At 40.6% G+C, this 16,760-nt stretch overlaps 3 protein-coding genes across 3 annotated transcripts; 1 reads left to right on the forward strand and 2 right to left on the reverse strand.

Moving 5' to 3' along the window:
• Positions 1–39: 39 nt before the first annotated feature.
• Positions 40–3,428, reverse strand: LOC129584836 (calcipressin-1-like). The gene is made up of 4 exons (XM_055477174.1): positions 2,848–3,428; positions 1,367–1,540; positions 1,132–1,300; positions 40–542 (listed from the first exon to the last, which is right to left on the reverse strand). Exons 1-4 carry the CDS (start codon positions 3,082–3,084, stop codon positions 328–330), a joined length of 795 nt encoding a protein of 264 aa, XP_055333149.1. The 5' UTR covers positions 3,085–3,428; the 3' UTR covers positions 40–327.
• A 552-nt stretch (positions 3,429–3,980) lies between these two features.
• Positions 3,981–6,397, reverse strand: LOC129584835 (nuclear migration protein nudC-like). Its single transcript, XM_055477173.1, has 7 exons — positions 6,123–6,397; positions 5,957–6,034; positions 5,606–5,890; positions 4,919–5,026; positions 4,735–4,809; positions 4,331–4,659; positions 3,981–4,217 (listed from the first exon to the last, which is right to left on the reverse strand). The coding sequence occupies exons 1-7, from the start codon at positions 6,198–6,200 to the stop codon at positions 4,166–4,168; spliced, it is 1,005 nt and encodes a 334-aa protein (XP_055333148.1). The 5' UTR covers positions 6,201–6,397; the 3' UTR covers positions 3,981–4,165.
• Positions 6,398–7,412: 1,015 nt separating this feature from the next.
• LOC129584832 (pericentrin-like) lies at positions 7,413–12,981 on the forward strand. The gene is made up of 10 exons (XM_055477166.1): positions 7,413–7,464; positions 7,554–7,620; positions 7,768–7,884; positions 8,169–8,209; positions 9,478–9,569; positions 9,682–9,819; positions 9,919–11,965; positions 12,110–12,160; positions 12,254–12,521; positions 12,591–12,981. The coding sequence occupies exons 2-10, from the start codon at positions 7,558–7,560 to the stop codon at positions 12,651–12,653; spliced, it is 2,880 nt and encodes a 959-aa protein (XP_055333141.1). The 5' UTR covers positions 7,413–7,464; positions 7,554–7,557; the 3' UTR covers positions 12,654–12,981.
• The last annotated feature ends 3,779 nt before the right edge of the window (positions 12,982–16,760 follow it).

Genomic DNA, 16,760 nt, shown 5'->3' on the forward strand with positions numbered 1-16,760 from the left:
GGGTCAGCGGTGTAGATATGTTCATAAATTTGTGAGATATTATACATTTTGTACATAAAGCTGCATATTCAGGCCACAGTACAATGAACTCCCAACAGCTCATGAAAAAATCATATAAACGACGAGGAGCAAAAGCAAAGAATGCAAGACAAACGCTCGTCCGCTATACACCATAACGTATGACAAATCTATCTAACACAAATTTCCACACAAAGTAAGAAAGCGTACAGGAGTATTCGACAAAATAAACGGGAAGAACTTTTACCAGCGTGTTTCCGTATTAGTTCCGACAATTCATCCATAAATACGCCTACCCTTTATTTTCCGTTACTGTAGCGGAGGCCGGCGCGTTTGTGTTATACGTGGCTTAAATTTCTTTTGATGCACAGGTTGGTTTTCTCCGTCATCATCATCCTCATCACTCAGATCCATCGGGGAAAATGATGCGGTCTTCAAATCGTCTTCAATCTCGTCACACGGCTGCAAGATAATGGCTGGTATGTTGCGTTCCTGGGCGCCCGGATGCAGCTCATGACTTTCGCCTAATAATGAAATTGCTTTCATTAGATAACCGAGTTAGCTCTGCCGTAATAATATCCTCGCATGCCTCCGATTAAAGCTACTCTAGCTCAATCAATTCCATAGTGCGCATACAGAAATGAAATCACGCTGCGCTGGTTGAAAAGAATTTACGTCAGGATAATTAGTAATCGCTCAAACGAGGCCACGAAACCGGTCACTCACACGCACGGCAGCAAAATTAACATAATAACGCAATTGAAAAACAAAAACTCAATCGACACCGACTCTGACGGAAACATAACGCAGCAAAGAACGCATCAGTCCAATATTATACCCTGTCAGAATTGAGAATGTTCCAGAAAAACAGCGTTAAATGTGTCAAGTTTATTGGATACATCCTACATTAAGCAACCTGTTCAGAGCTTCAGTGTTAAATAATAAACTGGCCGGTAATCGGAAACGAACAAACTTTTCGGTATACGAAATGAAAATGTTGTGCAAATGCTCTATCAGCCTCTATGTTATCGTCCTAGAAATCCTCATGGATTTTCAGTTTCGAAGTCGCAAAATAATTAAGAGAACTGAAAACATTTAATTAGTTTATCTAACCTGGTTGCAACGATGCCAAGGCTGCCAACAAATCATAGTCAATAATTGGTTCGCCTTCATGGACAGGCTCCCATCCAACCGGCGGTGAAGCAGGTGGACTAATTAGAAACTGTTTGTCTAGTGGTGGCAACTCGAGGTGGTCAGAGTTACGACGGCCAAGTAACAAATCCTGGAAAACACATCAACACGTTATGCATACGATCACAACGTTCAGTCTAGACATGTCACCTCTTACCCTGAAATAATAGCATTTCAAAGTTCGGCTTCCAAAGTGACGATCATGAAGTTCTTGTTTTGCTACGCAGGCAGTAGCAACAGAATCCATGTCGATTCGCGCTCGGCAGAAGTTTTTGAAATAATAAATTTTGGCTTCCGGGTCATATTTTCGAATTTCGTTCTCAAACAGATCCTACAAATAATACTCATTAAATAGACACCAAGAAAGGCACATTATAAAACTATTAACTAAACAACATTTCCCTTTTATAATATGATTAAGCATACCCAGAATTTTCAATGTTTAACCGCTCAAACTACCACCCTACTAATAGTAATTACGGCAGGAACAATTCAGTATGAGCCACCAAATACAACATGAGAATTTTAATTCTGATCAACCAGTCCTACTTTTTTACGCTGTTAGTGTTTACATCAGCGGTATTTTCAGCGTTGCTAGCAAGGGAATAACGGTCTGAAAACAGTTAATTCCCTACGCAGAATCTTAAACTCTTCTACGCAAAACTGGTCACACGGCCAAAATTAATTGACCGCACCTTAAGCAATTCATTTACACCATTTAATTATGCCCAACCGGATGTTGTTTCGTCCCGTACATGAAGGGATTAATCGAATTTCACCCCAGGGAACAGGAAGAGCGCAGACACATCTACTGGGACATGTAACCGTAAACGCTGCCAATCGCCCACAACACATGTAACGATGCCTACATGTGCATCAGTGTGACGACAAAACACCAGTAAGTGCGCTTCTTGTGACGCCGCACTGTTTACGTTCTTCTGTAAACGGAAACCAGGCTCGTTATCGGTTCACGTCCCAAACTTCCGCTAAACGACAATTTTATACGCATATTTTCTCACGATGAGCCTCAGTGATGGGAAGGGCAAGCTGATACCAGACGCTCCCCATGATGGAAGGTTACAGTGGTAACTCCTTGTAATTTTGTGTAAAGACTATGGAACAATTAAAAAGCTAACACGTCGCCCGGAAAAAAAAAACATTCTATCTTAACAATATGTTACAATAACCCAAAATTGATTTCGTCCTAAATGTTTCGTGTTGAATTTTTGACCGACACTTGTTTCATTGTCAACAATTCGTAATATGATTGCAGACAGAAAGATATCATTCTAAACAACTAGCCGAATAAAGCAATCGCAAAGTACGGCTGTGTTTGTGGAAAACCATTACCGTCAAACTTTCACTGCACACTGTGCAGTATAGATAAATTTAAAAAAATATAGACAAACCTCTTGTTATTGAAGTTATTCTGAACCATAATGACAAATTCTGCCGTTACTTACATTTATTATTACCAATTAACGATCGTTACAATTTCAGTAAAACAGATTAGAGTCGACTTTGTCACTTGTATACGAAATTACTACGAGTCTACGACTGTACGATACGGGCTCCGAAACTATGCTCGATTTCCAAAAATTGACGGAAGTCGACATTAGCTGATTAGCAGAAACGTACCATCAAATCGCGATCACAGAAGATAGCGGGATCCATGTGGGCAACCAACAGCTGGCTGGTGGGATCACCAGAATCACCCGACCATGAGTTGCTGGACGCTGAAGAATCTTCAGAAATGTCAGAATCCATGGAGCCCGTTGAGCCCTGTTTACTCAGTTCCTTCCTCTTCGTCCCCTTCGATATGCGCGCATTTTCCATCATCTCGTCTAAAGTGCTTTCTGTGCCTGCCATTACCATTCCGTCGTATAACAGAACGGTTCACACAACCAACGAAAAACTAAACGGAATTAACGGGAAGGTAACGGATCGTCTCCTAAAGCGCTCTAAAGCGTTCAGATTTTATCAAGGGGGAATATTCCTCACGGGAAAGATAGTGGAAGATATTCCTCACGGTAACAAGGCTTCCGAGTGATGGTATAAGAAGACAACCTGACAAGCGATAGAAGATGTGCAATCAGAATCGGCGCTGATATTCACTTCTCAGCTACAGCCTAGTCCGAATTTTTAAAGCCAAGGAAGATCATTAAATGGAACGCGCAATCTCTTGCGACCACCGTTTATAACATTTCAACGAAAACCATTGGGAATGTCATACGCCAGACGAAGAACGATTCATAACCGGATGACGCATCCATCGGTAACCATGGTTATAGCGACCCGATTGGATGAATGTCCTTACGTCACAGGCCGGCCCCCAATGGGCTTCCGCCCCGTTTAGTCGTCCGTTTAAAACTAATAAAGTGTTACGAATTATTGAATTCTGTTCCGGTTGCGTCATTTGCATTCCGAGACAGGTAAACAGCGAAAGTACATTTTTAGATTAATAAAGGGGCCTATCAGAGCTTCCCTAATCAACTGTATACCGCAATAAGCGGAATTCAGAAATGCTGCGCAAATTCACTAGTCAGTAAATGAGCCGCCAACGCACATATCCGAGTAAACAAAAGGAAGAATCACCATGCTTAGTATACAAGATGCGAGGCTTTCACCAGAAGCGGATCTTGTCAATCTGAATTCTTGTTTACGCCTCGATTGTGACTTTGTGAACCTCTGTACCAATTAACGAACCCTACAATTTCTTATCAATAGAACGTCCGATTTTAAAAGTAAGATCCGGACCGCACCAAATTCCGTTAACGGAGATATCACTTTATGCACTAACTTCCGCAGCAACACCGCAGACGACTCATGCGGATAATCTCCCGACCAAAAAGGATGGACTGCTATTTAATAAGAATGAGAAAATATCAGGAAAGTACAAAACACCTAATTAAAGCCACAGCTCTGGCACGAGAAATTCCACAACGGAATTCAGGTTTTAGGAAAACTTGGCTTTCGAAAAATCCATTTCGGGGTGTTGCTCCATGAACCTACAACGTCGTACACAACATAAATCACGCAATCGCAAACCAAAATAATTGAATTATCAGACCACTATGAATTAAACCCGATGATCCAAGCAAAAAACGCAAACAACACTCACTTCTTCAAAAGATCCTGCTTTTTCTGGTCTTCCGATGTCGGCAAACCGAGTTCTTTCTGGCGCTGGTCATACATCATTTTTTCAACAAAAGGCCTCGTATCCGCATCCAGATCGCCCAGTTTGGACGGCTCGGGACTGACTTTTTTGGTGTTAATCAGGGGATCACTGGTGACAAGCTGGTCCCACCATTCCATCTTGTTAATTTTTTCGAGTGTCAAATGGATGCCGCTTTTGCCTTCAAGAAACCACGTACATTCTTCCACTTTTACTCGATGCGGAAGATCACCGTCAATGATCGGTGTCTGGCCTTTCACGCCAACACGGAGATGCTGCAACAAGTAAGAATATGTCCACGCAAACAAACAATGGAACAATGGCAACGCTATATGGCTGCTGTTGACTACCTGCTGCTCGAATACAACCACAATATCACTGCTTTTCAGTCGGAGGTTAGGGGCAACTTTCAAAGGAACATCCAACTAAAAACAAACCAGAAAGTGAATCATATGACCCATATCCATCGGCATGCGGTAAAGCCAGATCTTTCGAAGAGTCCGCACTACAACTCAGTTTTTAGTATCCACCTACCTCAATTTCGGAAAGTGATTGTCCCCAACGATAATTCGGTAAGTCGCAGCCGTTTGCGGCATTAGGAGGAACCTTTCCTTTGGCGTCCTCATCCTCTTCTTCCTCTGTCTACACAGATAAAAATTCAATGCATCCAATGCATCACATTATCGATCTTTAAAAACGGTAATTCGCAATTTGTCAGGGGATTGTAATCATTGTATTAATATTCAACTCGCACGCCGCTTTTGCAAAACGGTTCTAAATTCCATCAGCAGACGTCAATACACCAGTGACTACTACTCGTAGCACAAATAATCTAATCCTATTACAGAAAATATAGTCTGAATCGGCCCAAAACGCACTATCTTTCTTACAAATTTTAATTATTAACCTCTTTCTATTGCAAAAGAAATTCCACTACAAAACAAAACAAAGCTACGGTATGACGGTAAAAACGCTACGTCATCGTCAGGGTTGCCGCAGCATGGCAGCAGTAAACTTAAACCATCACTCATCACTGTTATACACTTCTCAATACGAATAAAAAAGCAATTCATTACTAATTTTTCAGTATACGATCCAAACAAGCCAGTGCGCTGAGCTCGTTTTCCTTTGCGTAATTTTACCCAAAATTTGCAATGTCCGATAAGTACAAAATTTCGATGTATCGTAAATTTCGCTATAACCCGTAACGATGAGGCTTACTTTGGTTGCATCTCCTTTGGCTTGGTCGTTCGCTACCGGCGAAACAGGTGTCCCGGACGGCTTGTTCTTTTCCGCATCAATTTCTTTCTGCAGCTTTTCAGCTTCCTCGTCCGTTAATTCTTGAATGCGCGGTTCATTAGCCTGCATGGCCGTTTTGGCGTCCTGTTCGCGTTCCTTGGCTTTCTTCTCCTCTTGCTTCTTTTGTCGTGTTTCGCGATCTTTTTGCGCAGCCTCCTTCACGCCAACAGCTGATTTCTCATGTTTCCGAAAGGCACCAAGTACCAGCTAATAGTAAAATGCAGTTTACTATAACAGAAAAGGATCGGAAAGGGGTTTCATCAGGGGGCAAACCTTCTCCGCGGCTCCAGGACCTCCGCCTGTGTAGAAATCAGTTTTTCGGGCTAAAAACCCGAAAATCGTATCCAAAAGCTACGAAGAAAACCATAACCCATTCGAGCTAACGAAATTCAGAAGTTCACCGAAGGAACTCTGATTTACGATCATGATAAATAGTTACCTCAGGAACCCCGCCAGGATGCTGCTGAGCCATGGCAAACAGCATCCCGTCGAACTGGGCTGACTTATCCTCCGCCATGCCAATAAATTAATAAAAGGATAAGAAAATCGCAGTCACAACAAGGCGGTACCAAGATAGTGCAATGAAAGTTTCAAGACTTATTTCTTTCAAACTATTTTTTTAAAGGTACAAAACGCCACACGGTGAACCAAATTGGTTCTTGTCAGTTTTTCTCGGGAAACACTGAAACAGCAGCAAATCATTGTGACTGTGGACTGTGAAGTCAGAAACCCATAAAAATATCCATACGTCCACACGCAGCAGGTTGCCGTAGCGACTCGTACAATGTAAAGGAATCTCGTTCCTCCATCAGAAGTTAGAACTAGTGCCCTGCAACGGAGTCGAAAACTTCGTCCAGTCCGATCCGAACTAATAAATTTTTCTCCGAACCCAGTCCGACTCCGAATTTTCAAAATCATACTCCGACCACTCCGATCCGTAAATATTTTTTACAAATCCGAATCCAGTCCGATCCGCTCCGAAAATTTTTGTCATATTTATTTTTTGTCCCATTCCAGAAAAATCTATAATACATACCTATAATATCCGCTGCAACAATTAAAGATAGCGCACGCCAAGTTGTCATCAAAATTTTCAATTTTCAAAATCTTCAGAACGTTTATTTAATTTTTATGTAATCTCCATTCTCCGTATAAATTTTGCGTCGTTTTAGCCATAGATTGCTCATACCTGGGCGTTTTTCGAGTTGCGAGTTCCGAAAATTTCGGTAATTTTGCCATCGCAAAAACCACAGTTGCTTTCACGTGTTAGTGGCATCTCCTTTAGTTCTCAACAAAAAAACTCATAAAGTTGTACCTAATTCAGGTTTCTTTTTTTTGATTGAACAAGCTTCGCCTCTAACAAATGGCACAGTAACTGAAGTTAACGTAATAGAAGTAGCTATGTTCAGTGCTTTACTGAGTCACACTAAAGCCTCGCGCGGAGCGCGAAGCTGACGATGCATTTTGTCCTAAAAATTATAGAAATTCTATAAAAATTATTTGAAAATACAATTTTATTTCGGATAATTCGGATTCCTAATTACATCCGAATCCGATCCATTCAGGCAAGCCTAAACTCCGAAACCACTCCGATCCGAATTTTTTTAAAACAAATCCGTCCAATCCGCTCCGAAAATCGGAGTGGATTCGGAGCGGTTCGGATTTACCAATCCGTTGCAGGGCTCTAGTTAGAACAGTGCCTACTGCCTACTGGCTAAATCAGACTCACTAAATCTTAATATTTTTAAAATCTGCATAGAATGAGTGAGACTCGTCTCAGAGTGAGAAATACTTATTTATTATTTATTATTAAAATCATCGGTTCGCGATCTTAATTGTTTTCTGATTGTTGCTCAAATTTTATTCGCAGGCCAATGGCTTCGAAAGATGTGGACGAAGACGTCGAAGATAGAAACCAAGATCTTGACGACGAGACCGTATGTTTGAAAAAGCCGTTTGTACAATGCAGTTAAAGGTTTTAAAAAAAAAGTGTATGTATTCGTATATTACCATTTTCATGCGATACATATTACATACGTAGTTATTGACTTATTTTGCAGTACTGTTTCAATCTGTTGTTCTAGCTGCTCAAGCATGCCGTGCATTATACGGTATACAAAATGTCCCAAGACTGTGGGCGACATTTCAACATGGAGTTTTCCAAATCGGTTGTAGCCACTGTCGCAGATAACGTTTTTCAGGTCTGTTAAAAGTTGAAACTCTAACGATTCTACTATGTACGTGGCACTGTAATAAATGCAGAATGATATGTACAATGATATCATGATAGAAGGTTTTGTAGTTTTACGAATTTTGAGCTAGAGTTAAAGTCTTAAAGACTTAATTAAGTCATTTACGTAATTTTGTTGTTGAATGGCAAATTATGGTATAAATTAGTGAATATAGTCTGCACGAGTATAGATATATAAAAATGTCATCATTGTCATGCATGTATTCTATAATTTCACAGCAATTCTGGTTTTAGACAATTCCTGCCTGGGGACGAGACCTGGAATTGTTTGCGAAGTAAGTTGTCGACAGCATTTTGTTCGCTGGATTTCACTTTTAAGTTGACTTATCGGGATTGAAATAATTGATTTAACAATTTAAACAGCGCTCAATTAATTATCGTTCACATAATGGATAATATGTCGTAGCGATTTTATTTCCAAATTTTGTCGTAACGATTTATTTTGGAACTTTTCATGGACCCGTGATCAGAGTGATAGGGTTTACATGTTAGGAAAGAAACTTATATGTAAAGACTTCCGCAGTAAACAGAGACTTAGGTTATCAGATTGTCTTATTCTGATTACAATCGTCAATCACTGATTCTGACTCGTGAGTAGGCATGCAAAACGCAAAAGCATCAATCCGGAAGATGTGCGGCTTCTCTTCCGCAACAATGCGGCCGTCTATAAGCAGCTTGGAACAATGATGGAGCACATCGACGACAGACGGGTCAAACGCGCTGAAGAACGGCAAGAAAAGCGGAAGCGTAAGAAGACGGAAAACGCTGGAAAGGATGGGAGTGTGAGCTTAAAAAAGTCAAAATCCGGCAGCAGCACTTCGAAAAATTCCGACGATGTCATTCCGATAAGCCGGAAAGCCGCGGACGAGGATATTGAGACGATTCCGAGTACGAGTAATAAGGCTCAAGTCGCTGATCTGGACGCGCGATTTGAAAATGATTTTGATGATTTTTTCTGATAGGTATCTTGTTTCTTTATTTTATTGCGATGTTTTGGTGAACCGTCGTAGCTAATTGTAAGAACGTTCTTTTTTTGTCAAGCACATTCTGTACTGTACCGGCTCGTGCTTGTCGGTGTGAACTCTAATGGACTGTAACAGGCTGATTTTTGTGCTCTCCCGTTGTTTTGCAAAGCCGAATGTTTGCGGCAAAACAGTACAACCCCGAACCCTTTAATAAAACACTTATTATTATTTATTACATTGTTAAAACAGCAACAAACCAGCAACTAATACCGATAGACACTAGAAACGGAGGGATCCAATCAACTGTGTGCGATTTTGGATGGTGTATCGTTTCAGGGATTTTATTGGCTGATGGTTACAAGACGACCAATCAAAAATGTGCTCTAACAGGCCGTTGCAGGTTGTTGCTCTAACCGACAAAAGTGACTACTGCATCGTGAAACTGAAACTAAATTTTGTGCATTTGTCATTTGGTTCTTTAGATAGTCAAAACTCAAACGATTTTCTTCGTCTTATGTTTTAATTTTACAGTAGTTGTACTCTTTTAATGGTCCTCTAGTCTTCTATTTGTTTTTCAGAATTATCCCACGAATTTTTTCCTACATACAATACGAAACAACAATGACATCTTTTCCCAAAGCGGAAGTAAAGCGCTGTTTCGATTTTGTGGGTACGTTAACGAATGCAATTTATTTTATTTTTATAGGAATTTCTTTGAAGGTTAAAGAACGAATGTCGATTAGTCTTTTCAAGCGGTAACAGAAGAATTTCTTTGTTTTCAGTGGGAAAAGATTATCCTGGACCCGGTCACTACAACCCCAGCAATCCCGATCATGTTGCTCGAATGTCTTCGTTCGCGAAAACCCCGCGCGACGTTTCCTTCTCCAATGAGTCCATCTATCTGACACCCATGTCAAAAGGTAAGTGGTATCTTGTACCTTTTTGTGCCCTCAAAATCTAGTAGATTTACGTAAAAACATACCTATCCGCGATTATGAATGTGAACTGAAATTCTTTAGATAATCATCATAATCACAAAGAATCGAATAAAAAGGCCACAACAAGGCTTTGTAAGCAGTTTCATAAGCCTCAAGGACCTGCAAAGCTGTCATTTGCGGTGGATAACAGTAAAGAAAAAGCTTCCAACCGAGATGGAAATCAGCACGAACGGGACCTGATGGTTTTGGAACAAAATTTCCTCAGTCGCGAAAGTGAGTTGACGCGGAAAATTGTTGAACTACAGGCTGATCTGGAAATGGAAAAGAATAATAGCAATGTTCTGCGGGCTGATTGTGCTGAACTGGCAGCTTTGAAAGGAGAACTTCAACGACGCGAACAAAATCTGAATGAAGAATTTACAGAGCTGCGCGCTGCTTCGGAATCGAAAAATCAGGAATCAGCCTGTATTTTGAAAGAAATGGAGAAACTAAAAGGGCTTGAACAAAATTTCCTCACTCGCGAAAGTGAGATGACGCGGAAAATTAGTGAACTACAAGCTGATCTGGAAATTGAAAAGAATAATAGCAGTGTTCTGCGGGCTGATTGTGCTGAACTGGCAGCTTTGAAAGGGGAACTTCAACGACGCGAACAAGATCTGAATGAAGAAATCACTCAGCTGCGCGCAGCTTCGGAATCGAAAAATACGGAATCAGCCTGTATTCTGAAAGAAATGGAGAAACTGAAAGGGCTTGAACTAAATTTTCTCAGTCGCGAAAGTGAGTTAACACGGAAAATCGCTGAACTACAGGCTGATCTGGAAATGGAAAAGAATAATAGCAATGTTCTGCGGGCTGATTGTGCTGAACTGGCAGCTTTGAAAGGAGAACTTCAACGACGCGAACAAAATCTTATAGTTTCGGAACAAAATTTCCTCAGTCGGGAAAGTGAATTAACGCGGAAAACTGTTGAGCTACAGGCTGATCTGGAAGTGGAAAAGAATAATAGCAGTGTTCTGCGGGCTGATTGTGCTGAACTGGCAGCTTTGAAAGGGGAACTTCAACGACGCGAACAAGATCTGAATGAAGAAATCACTCAGCTGCGCGCGGCTTCGGAATTGAAAAATACGGAATCAGCCTGTATTTTGAAAGAATTGGAGAAACTGAAAGGGTTTGAACAAAATTTCCTCACTCGCGAAAGTGAGTTAACGCGGAAAATTGTTGAACTACAGGCTGATCTGGAAATGGAAAAGAATAATAGCAATGTTCTGCGGGCTGATTGTGCTGAACTGGCAGCTTTGAAAGGAGAACTTCAACGACGCGAACAAAATCTGAACGAAGAAATTACAGAGCTGCGCGCGGCTTCGGAATTGAAAAATACGGAATCAGCCTGTATTTTGAAGGAAATGGAGAAACTGAAAGAGTTTGAACTAAATTTCCTCAAGCGCGAAAGTGAGTTGACGCGGAAAATTGTTGAACTGCAGGCTGATCTGGAAGTGGAAAAGAATAACAGCAATGTTTTGCGGGCTGAGTGTGCTGAACTGGCAACTTTAAAAGGGGAACTTCAACGACGCGAACAAGATCATATAGTTTCGGAACAAAATTTCCTCAGTCGGGAAAGTGAATTAACGCGGAAAACTGTTGAATTAAAGGCTGATCTGGAAATGGAAAAGAATAACAGCAATGTTCTGCGGGCTGATTGTGCAGCTTTGAAAGGGGAACTTCAACGACGCGAACAAGATCTGAATGAAGAAATTACAGAGCTGCGCGCGGCTTCGGAATCGAAAAATACGGAATCAGCCTGTATTTTAAAGGAAATGGAGAAACTGAAATGGTTTGCTGCTTCGTTTGGAAAATACATGGACGACAAAACATCGACAGTTGGTCAGCAGATCGACAGTGCAACGTTCTACTGCGACAGCTTAACAGAAAAAGTTGCTCGCCTGAAGTCCTTAGTTTACGTGAAAGCTCAGCATGCCGATGAGAGGAAGAAAGAGAAGGAGAATCTGAAAAACGTTCTGGTTCCGCTAAATGTGAAATCGAAAGGACTGACAAAGGAAATGGGAACATTGCTGGCGAAAATTGGTGACGCTGAGAAACGCAAAAGTGGTTTGGAAGTTGAACGCCGCCGGTAATATTGCAGAAATAAGTAATATGATTTTAAATCGTATCATTTCACCAATCTTTCCGCCACCGATTTGTGCCATCATTCGTCTTGATCAAAGATTGTATGAGGTATAGTTATGATCTTTTGTACAAACATCGAATATTTTAGGCTGCAACAGGACAGTCAGGGATTGAATTATCGATTGAAAGCAGTTCAAGAGTAAGTTTTTGATTTCTCTATTAATCATTAACCTTTGTTAATTGAATAGGAGAATGTTTAACTGATCGCTAACTATGACATGCTGAATTTTAGGAACCGTTCTCATATCAAGGCAAAGGAATCCAAAATGTTGTCTGAACTACAGTCTTTTCAAGAAGGGCGTAATCACATGCATGAATACCTGAATAGCAAGAAAACAGCTGTCATCGCTTTGCTGAACATTCATAAGCCAGGACAATCCTTCCATGAAAGCGTTTTGTCGGTTGCCAAACAATATGGAGAGCAAGTTGGCCACAAGAACCCGAGCCAAAATTTGCGACGATCTACGTTTTATGCTGTGGAAAATGTCAAGATGAAAGAGGTTACCTTTTTGATTTCTGTGTACACCTTCTTTTCGATTGAGAATGGACAATATCGGAATTGTTTTTAGGAAAATGCTCTCGCTAAAGCGGAAATTGACCGGATGGAGGCGGAACTGCGCAAGCTCAAGTAGTGGCCCTTTTTTTCTCAGCTGGGGCTTTGTTGCGATCGTTTTTATTTACCTGTAGTTGGCTGGGACCAGTTTAGCTTTTCCTGTGATGTCGTCAAAGACCTGTGTATTATTATACTTGCGGTATACAGGGCATAATCCAGCATTATTCTATGAGAATCTTGCCTTGACAAGTTTTATGCTTCTTTTTTTAGAGTATTTTGTAGCGAATCTCTTCAGTGGGTTAGTTCAGCCCTCATTTTTGGTTAGTTTAATATTATGGTACGAAAAGTGCGATGCCGAAACATTGCTTTGATATTCTGAGGTTTAAAACGTTTAATAAAGCATTACAGTATAATCAGTATTGCCACGAATCGAGTCATTTCACACTGAGAAGTATCGTGACCTGTCGTTGTGCAATTCTTACAGTATGTAAAATTACTTTTTCGTAATGATTATTCAGTTTATTTCTTTGTTATTTTTTATTACTTAGAACTTGTCATCACTTGATTGTTAGTTTTGTTACTACTTGTACACATCAATTAGTAATGCACAAAGGAGAATCTTATCTTACAAATGGGTTGAGAAAAAAGGTACTGTACTTATATATAGGCGTGACTGCGAGTAAGAATATTTTGGTCCCAAACCACTGATCGTCTTAAGCATGGATGTTGGTTCATTCGCGGGAACATCCTCATTCATATCGTCCTTGTCTTATCCGTGAAACCGGAAGGCGAACAGATTATGAGCGATCCGATCTGAATGCCGGTGGTCCAGTCATCCAAAATGGTAATGCGATCCGAAATGGCGCGCATACGTTGTTACGTATTGCATGCTAGTTCTGTACTTCTACCCTGCAGTAGATCTTGTGGTAAATGAGTATTGTAATGGCTGAACAGAATTAACCGATTTCAACTGTCTGTGGTTACGTGCCGCAAAGTTTGCTAAAAAATAGTCAACCGTGTTGCAGCACCGTATTGTTTATAATCAGGGTTACCGTCTCCGACGCGCTCTTAGCCCTATACTTATCCAAAAAAACAACAGCAAGCGATCGATCCCGAGAACTGCGGCACTGAAATTTTAGTAGTAATGACACGATGTATGTAATGTACGGGGGTAACCCCCAAATTTTGGACGCATTTGTTATATTATTTGATATTTTCATATGATTACATCGCATGTGATGAGTACACACACATAATAAAACCGCTGAATTTTTTCATAAACGGTATTTGCGGTGTACTTAACTTCTCATTTTAAGTCTTCCTTCCCCATATTATTCGACTTGTGATAATTAAACGCAGCGCACATAAATCGGCCATGGCTGTCATTATGCAGAACGGGGATCTAATCTCGTTTGAGATTCCATCGAATTCGAAGGGAAATGTATTTTGAGATGTCCTAGGTTCAGCTTGCAGTGTGCACACAGTTATGTACATATGTTTATCTGTATGGAATATCATCGAGATGAACACGGTTTCGGAGCATTAAATTATTATCTGACGGTGCTGCAGCTAGCAAATACACATTTTAATATTAGCTATTTGCCAACCATGGTTTCAAGCTTGCTATAGACGTTCGTACAATTTTATTTATCTCGTTACGCCACTGAATTCGTTACGCCTCCGGCCTGGCACCGAATTATCTATGAAGATATTAAAAGTGGGAGATTTGAAAAATAGTATGCGCATTTTATTTACGTATAATGCCGCGAATTGCACAACAGGATCATGATGATTTTGGAGACATTTGGACTTCGCATGATACTTCTTTTGCTGGCGGTGCAACTGCACGGGAAAGGTCAAGGATGCATGCCATTAACCATGCGTTTGATAAATTACGCGCAGTAAGTACAAAGTAACTACAAAATACCGTTAAATCCGCCTTCCGTCATATACGCTTTCGGTTTTAACGCTGCGATGTTGAGCTTAACTAAGAGATGGACCTCAGTTTTCTTAATGCTTAGTTACTTATGCGCGAATCGTAACTCGTAAGTATTATTTTATGTGATTAATATCATATTGTACCAGCGTTTTACAACATACTCCGTTATCGCTATTAAATTATACTTTGTCGATCATAACAAGGAGAAATTGTGAATGTATGTAATGGCACTATATCAGCTTCCGTACGTGTTACTTTTCGTTTTGACCTTTACTAAAGGTAGTTCCCCGATCAAATCTGGCCGAACATCAGCGGCTGTCCAAAATCGCTACTTTACGTTCGGCTATTCAATACATCCAAGCTTTGATGCACATCTTAGAGATCACTGGTGGACTGCTGCGACCACTGATTGACCGGAGTCCGGCACCAGCAAAAAAGGGTCGTAAACGCCAACATAGGCACTCCAGGCCAAGGAACAAGAAAAGAGTTGTTGATTCACTGGAATAGACAGAACGCAGAAGCTGCTCCGTATCTGCATTGATTTGTAGCTTTGATTTGTGTGGAAAAATAGGAAACTATAGCTATCAGTTGTATGTATTCCGGTACTGCTTTTGGGTCACCGCTATTGCCATTACATACGATGACTTTTATATTTTCTGTAAAAAAAATATAAAATATTTTTTATAGTAAAAAAAAATATATATAGAAGTATACATGTCGGGATTGTGCATTAATTAACGCAGTGTGTCAGGGCTTTGCCTTGTGCTTATGAAACACAAAACAAAACACAATGAATCCAAAGGCGCTATGATGCAACCCAGTGTTCAAACGCGCATGCGCTCGTAAAATTGGTGGTTTATTAAAGTAGCAAATCTGTGTACTGCAGTACCCACTGTATTTCTGCAGTATTTTGTTTTCTTACGCATAATACATAATTATGATCATACATATCTGCAGGTATGGTACGTACGTGCATTGGTAAATGTACATACTTAGCTTTACTGATTTTTGATTGTTGTTATCATGACCTTTTCGATGCTGCTTTACTGTATTATTAAATGAAGCATCTACATAAGCGTAAGAAAACAACCGCGGTTATTATCACCTAAGTATAGCATGCACTGACCGTTTGGGTGCGAACAGGCGTAAAAAAATATGGATGGGGCCATAAAATTTGCAAAAAGATGCTTTCGCCGAATTTCCTAAAAGAAACCGGTTAAGTGCGCTTCATCAGTTTCAGCCAAGCAGCCACAACACGAAGTGTCAAAGATCAATAAAAACAAGGATGCAACGCAGAAAGAACAAACCGTAATGGAATGCAGACACTTTCCCATCTTAAAACGCAGTCGCAGCGCAAGCTGTGGCGATTTTAACCATGGTATCCAAAAGAATGGTAGCATCCATCAGCATCTTCGGGGTGTAATATTTATCACAGCACGACGTACATTTGCTAATTGTACTTACTCTATTTTCCACGGGTGTTGCAGATGATAGAAAATAGCCTCGTTGAGAAATCCTTTTTTGATTCTCGCGCTTTGTTCGTGCTGGGAACGGATCCGCGCATAGTGCGCCTGTTTTCACCATGCGTAATCCTAATGCACACCACGTTGCCGTCGTCCCGTTAAGTGTCATCATGGTGCACACACACATATACACTCCGTGCGTCCACAGGGCGATATGGCACGCACGAACTCTTTTCCTGACAGTAATTACGCATTTTCCACGTTTAATCAAGATTTATACGATTGTTTCCTGAAAGTTGTGCACTTTGGTTTTACGGCTTTATAAAGAAAAAATTCTGACAGTTTGGTTTTCTTGCGGAAAGATTATCTATGCATAAATGTTAATTATCCTTCAAAGTACGGATGGGCATCTTCGACCGTAGGCCATCATTACTCACCCATAAACTGCCGGATGATGGAGCTTTCGCTTAGTGTAATTGTTAATTATGTCCGTGAGGCAATGTTTTATTGAATGGATCTGTGCAGTTTTTCTCCAGTAACACGTTTCGTTCAATGTACCGTGTTATTTTGATGTCTTATAAGGAAGACAAGCCTTCAATACGCCGAAAGTAGGCTGAGTGTTTTCCCGTTTAATTGGCCAAGTTGGTATTGCAATATTATGCATACACTCCTGTTTCACAATAATTCCCGAATGCTACCCATTATTAGCAACGGCGATCCTTTGCGTCCATGCGTTTGATCTGGATTACGCACAATTGCACTCCGTCCAGTTTGAAAATACGTC

The sequence above is a fragment of the Paramacrobiotus metropolitanus genome, unplaced genomic scaffold (genome assembly GCF_019649055.1).
Source record: "Paramacrobiotus metropolitanus isolate TYO unplaced genomic scaffold, Prichtersi_v1.0 Parri_scaffold0000015, whole genome shotgun sequence".
Lineage (NCBI taxonomy): Eukaryota > Metazoa > Tardigrada > Eutardigrada > Parachela > Macrobiotidae > Paramacrobiotus > Paramacrobiotus metropolitanus.